This window comes from Centroberyx affinis, unplaced genomic scaffold (genome assembly GCF_046629955.1).
Source record: "Centroberyx affinis isolate AG114_WGS23_722 - 3 ecotype Tasmania unplaced genomic scaffold, CSIRO-AGI_Caff_v1 ptg000281l_1, whole genome shotgun sequence".
Taxonomy (NCBI): domain Eukaryota; kingdom Metazoa; phylum Chordata; class Actinopteri; order Beryciformes; family Berycidae; genus Centroberyx; species Centroberyx affinis.
The window spans coordinates 45,769-55,000 of record NW_027278960.1 but is presented as its reverse complement, the minus strand read 5'-3'; the positions used below and the strand labels follow the sequence as shown (position 1 = coordinate 55,000).

Genomic DNA, 9,232 nt, shown 5'->3' with positions numbered 1-9,232 from the left:
ATATATACTGGGGGCTGGTAACATGACTAATGCTGACTCCTGAACTGTTCAGTTTGTATATGGAGTTATGCACTAAAATGAGACTTAAGTAACAGAGAGAGACAGGTGTGACTCATCTGATGCAAGCCTTCTTTTTCTCTTCTTCTGACACAGGATTGTAGTCACATTTAATATTCGTTATATAAGAAAGATAACTCATGAAAAAGCAGATGCTACGTTCTTTCTGACCATATCAGTGCAACTTGTGTGTGTGATGTAGAAAGGATAGCCGATATAGTATGATTCAGTGCTGACTAATGCCTGTGAATGCCATTTTAATTTTAATTAGCTCAAAAGGCACACACACACACACACACACACACACACACACACACACACACACACACAGCAGACAGATGTTTGGCAACGATGATGAAAAAGCACTCAAATACAATGAGAAGAGGAGAAACATACTTCCAAATGACACTAACTTGTACTCTCTACTAAAGCCAGCCGTTGCTTAGATCAACTTAAACTGGTGCATAATATGCCCATACAAAGATAATATTATCAACAAATTCCTCACCACCCACCCATCAAAAAATAAAACTTAAAGCTAAATAAAAAGTAAAAAATATATATCTTTCTCTGAAAATTACAAACCAAACTAAAGCTAGGAAACGGACTGAAATTCAAAGCAACTACAGAGCAATGTAAAATAAATGTGTGTCTCTCCCTCTCCCCCCCCTGTGTGTGTGTAGTAACAAGAAGCTTCGTAACCTGCCCAACTACTTCATAATGAACCTGGCGGTCAGTGACTTCCTCATGGCCTCTACCCAGTCCCCCATCTTCTTCATCAACTGCATCTACAAGGAATGGGTGTTTGGAGAAATGGGTAACGCTCTTCTTTTCTACTATGATATGCTCGGCTCAGTTCTGTTCTGTTCTGCTGGCTTTTCTTTTCTTTTCATGTCTTTGTTTCTTCTCTTTTCTCCATCCAAGCCATATTAAATCACATTTTTATCAAAAACACAGATGATAAAGTGTAAGTCAGCTGCAGTGCTTGATGTGTTTTGCTTGTGTTTGTGTGTGTGTTTGTTCCTGTAGGCTGTAAGATGTATGCGTTCTGCGGAGCCTTGTTTGGCATCGCCTCCATGATAAACCTGCTGGCCATCTCTATCGACCGCTACCTGGTGATCACCAAGCCCCTGCAGGCCATGCACTGGAGCTCCAAGCGAAGAACCAGCCTGGCCATCCTGTTGGTCTGGCTCTACTCCCTGGCCTGGAGTCTGGCTCCTCTCGTTGGCTGGAGTGAGTTCCTTAACTAGGACGTTGTTTAGATTTCAATCAGTCAGACATTACTTATTGTCAGACATGACTTGCCATGGAACCGAGGCTCATTGAAATGCACTTGAAAGCCCAACAGAAACAGGAGAGTGACCTGTTTTGGGTTCCAGCCCATAGCTTAAAGTCACAATGAAATACCATTTTTTTTTGCTTCCTTATTTTGATGCATTTACCGTTGAAACAGGATATTTGGGGCAGGAACATAACACAGGGAGGGATCATTCAAAAGTTTAAACCAATGGTATATATTAGTAGCCCCAGTAGCCCCAGGGCCCGCTTTTTTGGTTGGAGGGGCAGAGGGGCCGGATTGTTCAAAAGTCTGTGTTGGTATGATTGGTTAGAACTTTTATTCACACCGACTGGTACAGTATGATGTCACCACTAAAGAAAGATACACTGTTTTCCGGGAAGTAAACGTAATGGGTTTTTGATATGAAAATACAAGAAAACAAAAATATAGTAATTTTTTTTGGCATTTATTGTTAAATAGGTGTATATTATGACATGGAAAATTAGCTAACAAGGTGAAAAAGAGATTTTTCCACATATTTTATAAAAGCTGATGTAGAGGTTAATGCAATTGAACTTCATTCACCCATCTGCAACCACACAGTTCAGCTGATCTTACACTACTGCACCTCAGATACCAAGCCTCAGGTCAAATGACATACCAGGGATGTTTCCTCTGATATCGCACCTCTTGTGGCTTCTTTTTTTTTTAATCTTTGATGTTCTCTGCCCCTTCTAGGCTCCTATATCCCCGAGGGCCTGATGACATCCTGTACATGGGATTATGTCACATACTCACTGGCCAATCGGAGCTACACGTTGATGCTGTGCTGTTTTGTTTTCTTCATTCCACTGGGAGTCATCTTTTACTGCTATCTCTTCATGTTCCTGGCTATACGGAAGGCAAGCAGGTAACTCTTATAGTATTTGATCCATTGATCCATTTATGCCATTGTTAAGAAATCCAATAACCAATTTCATATGAATCCCACCCTCCTTTTCTTCCTGAATTTGGGAAAAAGCCAATTTTGTCAACAATGATCACAAACATTTTTCCCCAATACATTTGTTTTTTTTTATCTTTACAGCCCACTGTGCTATTCACATTATTTGTCCCAGCAGTAGCCTATCCTTAGGCACATACTGTATATAGGTTCGTACATTAGGCTGAGAAAATATGATGGAAAATGTAATATATTATGCAGCTTAAAGGATTTCTTCTCCAGGCTGTGTCCAATAAAATTATGTGCTGTAAATCTCAGGAAAAGCAGATTCTCTGTCCGCCTCAGGGCAGTTTAGTTACTGTTTCAAGACAAAGGTGATTGTTCTTATGAAGACATACATGTGTACACACACACACACACACACACACACACACACACACACACACACACACACACAAATATGCCCATATTCTCAGAAAACCCCCTTGGCTACTGTCACAGTATCTACAAAGTCTCCATTTAAAGAAGCGGTTCAAAATGTCGTCACTTTTTAGCTCTCTTTGTTTCCTGCTTGGGGACAGATTTATTCACATTCCCGACTGTTGTCTAAACTGTCCAACATCACAAGAATAACCTGAATGTTGTTTTAGGGTGTATCTCTCCTCTAACCGCCCGTTCCATCCTGCTCCTCCTGTAGGGATGTAGAGCGGCTGGGGACTCAGGTGAGGAAGTCCACCCTAATCCAGCAGAAGTCCATCAAGAGCGAGTGGAAATTGGCCAAAATCGCCTTCGTGGTCATTGTGGTTTATGTCCTGTCCTGGTCACCGTACGCCTGCGTCACACTGATTTCCTGGGCAGGGTAAACTACTCTTATTTTTGTGGAAGAAAATAAAGGCTATGGAACGGCATTTTCAACTTTACGGTAGAGGACTAGGGCCACATGTGAAAAATGTATTTGAGTTCTGAGATTAATTTTGGAATTCTGAGATTAAAGTCAGAATTCTGAGAAAACAGTCAGAATTCTGAGATTTAAAGTCAGAATTTTGACTTTAATCTCATAATTCTGACTGTTTTCTGTGATTAATTCTAAAATTAATCTCAGAACTCAAATGTTTCACATGTGGTCCTAATCCTCTTCAATACAACTTTTAGATTTTTATGTTATGTATTTTTTTTTAACACACGCATGGATCAGAGGTTTTACCCCTTATATTGTAGCACAATGGGTAGAGCATGCCACCAACAATACCAGGGTTAGGGGTTTAATTGTCTGAAGGGGAATATTGGGTCAGGGATTAACCAAAATGTGCTTGAGTGTATGGCATTGCACTAATACTGCCAAAGTTAGTGATGAACCTTAGCGACTACTAAGGTTCCTGGTTTCAGAACCTCTCGTACTAAGTATGTAGGCTAACACTAATCCTCCACCAAATGGCATAGAACATATGATTATATAATTTTGTGTCAGCTAAAGGCCAAGTATCCCTGAATGAATGAAATACAGACAGTGAAGTTGCCCCTGCGTCTTCTGCTTATCCAACCTATCACAACATTTCATAAAATTCAAAAATTTTCTCTCCCCTTCTTGGAAAAAAGAATGGGATGTGGTTATATAACCTCTACATTACATCTCTACCCTACCCATCTACTGGGGGAAGATGGCACCTATATGTACAAACACACACACACACACACACACATGCGCATGCGCAGCACATTTTGGTTAATCCCTGACCCAGTATGCCCCTTCATTATGCTGCAACATGTGGAGAGATAGTGTAAATTCTACTAGTAGAGTTCTAGTAGACGCTATAAACAAGAAACTACAGACTACAATATGAGTTTGTTATGTCACCCGATAATGAACAAAGATTTGTTTTTGTTGTTCGGTGTCATCCAGGCATGCCAACATCCTGTCGCCGTACTCCAAGGCTGTCCCTGCTGTCATAGCGAAGGCCTCCACCATCTACAATCCTTTCATCTATGCTATCATACACAACAAATACAGGTAAACGAATGATCTGTGCAATTTTAAAGGTCTACTTACCATAGAGAGTGGGTATAGGATAGTATTGATTCCCTTTTGAAAACCTCACAGGACTCTGCTTTTCGCTCTCCCTCAACAAAAGAGGAGAGAAATGGGAGATGGGAAGAGACGACTTCCAATTTCCAGTCTCCTCTGACTGAACATGTTCGCCTGTCTGCCGCTCTACCAGTGCATGGATCAACTCACTTTAAAGCCCATGAATTTAGAATCGAAAATTCAAAGGGGGAAAAAAAATTTATATGTAGTCCATCACATCCAACTTTTAAAGAAATAATTAGAATGAATCCTCTGTCATTAGCAATTCAAAGCGAGTCATTAGCGAACACATTTCAGCTATTATTTGCATTTTTAACTGTTTGAATTGAAAATAAATTGAGCCCATTTATGTTTCTTTTACCCCTCTGTCCTCATCAGGATGACCCTGGCGGAGAAGTTTCCCTGTTTGCGGTTTCTGTCTCCCACCCCTCGAAAGGAATGCATCTCCTCCTCCATCAGCGAGTCTTCTTTCAGAGACTCCATCATTAGCAGACAGTCTACAGCATCCAGGACTCACTTTGTTGCTGCATCCTCCAACTCCACTGATATGGTAATGGTACAGATGAGTGTTTTTCTCTGCCATTGAATAGGCTCCCTGCCTAATGATGCTGCCAGGCAACCTAAAAGAATTAGGAGAGTTTTAGTGATGCATGGTCTAAATGGTCTTTTGGTCTAAATGCTGTTTCAGAAGCCTATACAGCCCATTAACAAACATTTTTGGAGAGAACACTCAAGCAAAAGCTATATGCAGATCTTGTCATTTTACATTCAGAATGTGAAAAGTATATTGATTAGTTCATGAACATTTTGAAAATATAATCACTGGTACACAGTCACTAGTGTCCATAGTACAGATCGGTACCACTTCTTCTTTAGCATGGCAAATGCTATCAGTTATTTCATGTTTTTCATATTTCATTCTAAATGTTTTGCCATTTTCTCATTTTTATATGAGACATGTTTTGAAGTAAGGCTTTTTAATTTAGTCAAAAAAGTGTTTCCTAAAAACGTGACTTGATTGTACTATTTATTAAATTACCATTTGTATTACAAGAGTGCCACAGTACATAACAGAGACCATGCATACAAGACTAGTTTAAAGCTGCAACAAAGCCCATGAGATAATATATGGTAAGGGGTGAATGCATTAACAAAATATTTTTAAAGAAATTGACGGTTTAAAAAGGGAGTGGGCATTTTGCGAAGGATTTCAGACAGCTTATTTATGTGACATAATCTGAATCATTCAAGGCCATTCAAGATTTCCAATACCAGTTAATATCTAAGGCTAAATCCAAGACATTATCCAAATAATATCCAATAATCTCCAAGAAATGATAAACTCCCCTCGCTGCTTTTGTGGTTGTTTTTTGCCAGCTTGTTGCTCAGGGCAAAAATATTTCATATTCTTTGAGCTGTTTTTTTTTTTTTTTTTTTTTTTTTTTTTACCTCATATAATATTTTCGTTGAGCCTTGTCAAGGCAACATGCCAGACAGACATGGAGAGTTGAACAGTCCTAAATTTGACCAACCAACCTTTAAGGCATCTGTGAATCGTCCAGTGTGTTTGAAGATCATAGTTCATAGCTTCAGTTTCCTGAGAGTCTTTGAGTTGAGTTTCACTCTCAGACATGTTCTGTTTTTTTTTGTTTGTTGTTGAATTCATCACATTGCTGTTCAATTCCATTTAATTTTGATCTGAGGTGACATAATCTCAGTTCATGTCAGTTCAGCTCAGTTCAATTCGGCTCAAATTCAATTTTTTTTATTCTATTCTATTCTATTCTATTCTATTCTATTCTATTCTATTCTATTCTATTCTAATCTACTCTCCTCCAGGTATTAGGGGATGTAGAGATGGACCCTTTGGAGAGGAGGCCAGGCGATTCCTTCAGAAGCCGGTCGTCCCACAGTCAGTCCAGCAGAGACAAGCACTGTAAGAAACAACTGGAGCAGAAGGCAACCAAGACCCACGCAGCGGACAAGGTGAGAAAAGAGCAGTAAAAGTAAAAGTGTGAAAAGTGTGTTTTTATGGGTTACTGGGAAAGCTGCCGTATTTTTATCTTGTGTGCTGAAGTGTTTGAATAGGACATTTTATTGAAACACTGTCAGGAAATATTGGTAATTGGCAAACGTCTGGCAGATTTGCAAGAAATAGCTAATGCGAGACCAAGACCCACACAGCAGAAAATGTAAGAACTAATTTCATTATGCTCTGGGAAATGATGTTATGTAGTTTCTGTAGAAAAACTGCATTATTATCAGAATCTGAATCACATCACCAAGTAGGCCTACATGTACATATAGTATACTAGGAATTTGTCCTGGTGGATGGACAAAATTGTACAATAGTGCAAATATGATAACATATACATTTTCAGAAATACTGCAGGCTACTTATCTGTAATAGCTTTACAATACCTACAGGGTGAAAACACATTAGACCTCTGTTGAAAGGAGAAAGATCTTGTGAAATATGAAATCAAAACAAAGTGTAATATGCAGAAGTGTCCCTTTAATCAAAAGAAAACAAACAATAACAAAACTATTGTTGTATGTTGTTGTTTGTTGTTGAGTTGTATGAAATCAGTGTTGTGGGTCTTATATGCAAAGAAAGGACTATAAGGATACAGTTTTAAACCTGATATATGTACTTCACTGCTTGTTTTCATAATTCTTTGCCTGTGTGTGTTTATAGCTACATGTGTTTGTGTGTGTGTAATTGACTGACTGTTCTTTTTGCATGTGTGTGTGTGTGTGTGTGTGTGTGTGTGTGTGTGTGTGCTCTTCTGTGCTTTCCAATGCCAGCACCCATCTATCATGAGGGAGCCGGCGAGCACCTGCGAACATGAGCTAGTTTCCAGATCTGTCACCATGGCCACTGTCCCGCTATTGGTCCTGACCAGGAGGCGGAGCCAGAGTCTGACCAATGGGATCTCAGATGCCACGGAAGAGAAAGGCAGCACTAGCGGCATGCTGAGCAGCCTCAAGAGCGACTCTATCAACTCGCTGGATGTTGGAACGAGTCAGTCTTCTGACCAAAGGCCTCCTCAGAGCGTTCCACGCATCATCGTCATCAGTCCGACATCTGAGAGCAGCCTGATCAATCAGGAGTGTATCAGCTTGGAGGAAAGGTCGATCAATGCTCTGGTCGGCCTAAACCACTCCTCAGAAGTCCTGGACACTGTGGAGAAGTCCCTCTCTTGACCGGCTAGACTCTGATTACCCTTCTATTCTTTGTAACTCTTTGACAGAAATAATGAATCTTGATTAATCTCAATCTACACCATACTCTTCCCTCTGTTGGCTATGAATACAGGATTCCAGATCATCTGAAAAAAAACAACTCCAATTCTAATTGTTCATTTACTGTTTACTTTGCTTTACATCTGCTTTTGGCCTTGCTGTTTCACCCTGAGGAAGAAAACCTTTTCCTCTTTTTTCCCTCGCTGATGACACTAAATCCTGTTATTCAGAAACATTTGAAAGCCTTCAAGCACACGATAATATTTGATCATGAACCATCTTCTGAGCATAGCCTGACACTTATCCTGAATTTCCATTTCACTCTGTTTCTAAGAAAACTGGAGGACCTTGTTCTGGGATATGTATTATGCAGTTCAAGTGTTTGTGAAGCTATGGCTGAACCCGAAAATGGATTGCAGGCATCTGTTGGATCCCTGAATGACAAAGAGTAACAATGCGTTTTCATGAGTTTGGGGCCCAGGATGAGACACAGCATTTCTAGTTTGGGTCCAATGCTGAGAAGGTTCATGAAATTGTGATGTGGAGTCTTGAGTTGAAATGTTTAGGATTTAGTTCAAAGACCTCACAGATCCTCTGCTGGGAACAGAGGAGAGGACATTTCCATCTCAAGAGTTGAAACAGGTTGAAGGCCGATTAGGGACACCATGCATGTTTCTGCCTTTTCCTTAAAACAAAAGGTTGTGAGGGAATTGTTAAAAATGGACAATGGGAATCTATGAAAAACGTTATACTGCTGCACAAAGAACCAAGAACATTAATAATGTGGCCGCCATGGAAAAAGGAGCTGAATGGATCAAATGAGGTGAGGTTTTCCTGCTCCTCTGCAGTGCGATGTGTCATATTCAGTGGATTTGGCTTTCCAGCTTACTGAGTCCGAACTAATATCACAAAGAAGCCCATCTGGTGGCTAGTTAGGACTCTAAGGAAGGTAAGAACTTTAGGTTGTAAAGATGTACTTCTGGGCAGTGTGGACCTCTCCGCCTTTTCATTGGCAGGGAAACAGTGGTGTAGTGAAAGGGGAAAAGGTGGGAAACAAATCATGCTGTTCATGCATGAGGGACAGAAAACATGATGCAGCTTTTCTCAAATAATTTCTGGTAGTGGTGGTAGTAAATAATTTCTCAAATACTTTGCTGGTAACCACACCTAGAAGGTTAATACTAAATGTAGGAAATTAACAAGAGTTAAATGCCTGCCCACTGTTTCCCATGTTTGTACATGTTTGTACTGTTGGACCAAAAACATCCCATAGAGAAGACACATTTTGTAATGTATTTACTAAGATGTTATACTTGAGTCAACTGTCAGATGGACAGATTGCCATGTAATTAATACGTTTCATGTGTGGAAAATGTGCTTTGTAACAAATGCTCCACTGTTCCCTCAGACCATTCCTGTACATAAAAAAACTCCCTAAATGTTCTATTTTTGCTGCTTGTGATCTGAGTGGGTGTGTGCTTAAAGGTCACATAAATGATCAAAGACGTCTACTAAAGACATTGTTAATATTTGATTTTGTTTGAGTGGTTAAATTGAAAGTTGTTGCATTTCCGAAAGTCTATCCTTTTTTACAGGCAGATTCAGAATAACTCCAGTAAACACA

At 39.8% G+C, this 9,232-nt stretch overlaps 1 protein-coding gene across 1 annotated transcript in view; it reads left to right on the top strand.

The window, feature by feature from the left end:
* The window catches only part of LOC139639305 (melanopsin-A-like), a 9,968-nt gene extending 2,399 nt beyond the window's left edge, over positions 1-7,569 (top strand). Inside the window, exons 2-9 of the mRNA XM_071513393.1 lie at positions 741-874; positions 1,087-1,290; positions 2,075-2,246; positions 2,977-3,138; positions 4,180-4,287; positions 4,741-4,912; positions 6,202-6,348; positions 7,171-7,569. Coding sequence (XP_071369494.1) covers positions 741-874; positions 1,087-1,290; positions 2,075-2,246; positions 2,977-3,138; positions 4,180-4,287; positions 4,741-4,912; positions 6,202-6,348; positions 7,171-7,569 — 1,498 coding nt within the window. The remainder of the gene's footprint in view (positions 1-740; positions 875-1,086; positions 1,291-2,074; positions 2,247-2,976; positions 3,139-4,179; positions 4,288-4,740; positions 4,913-6,201; positions 6,349-7,170) is intronic.
* Positions 7,570-9,232: the final 1,663 nt, after the last annotated feature.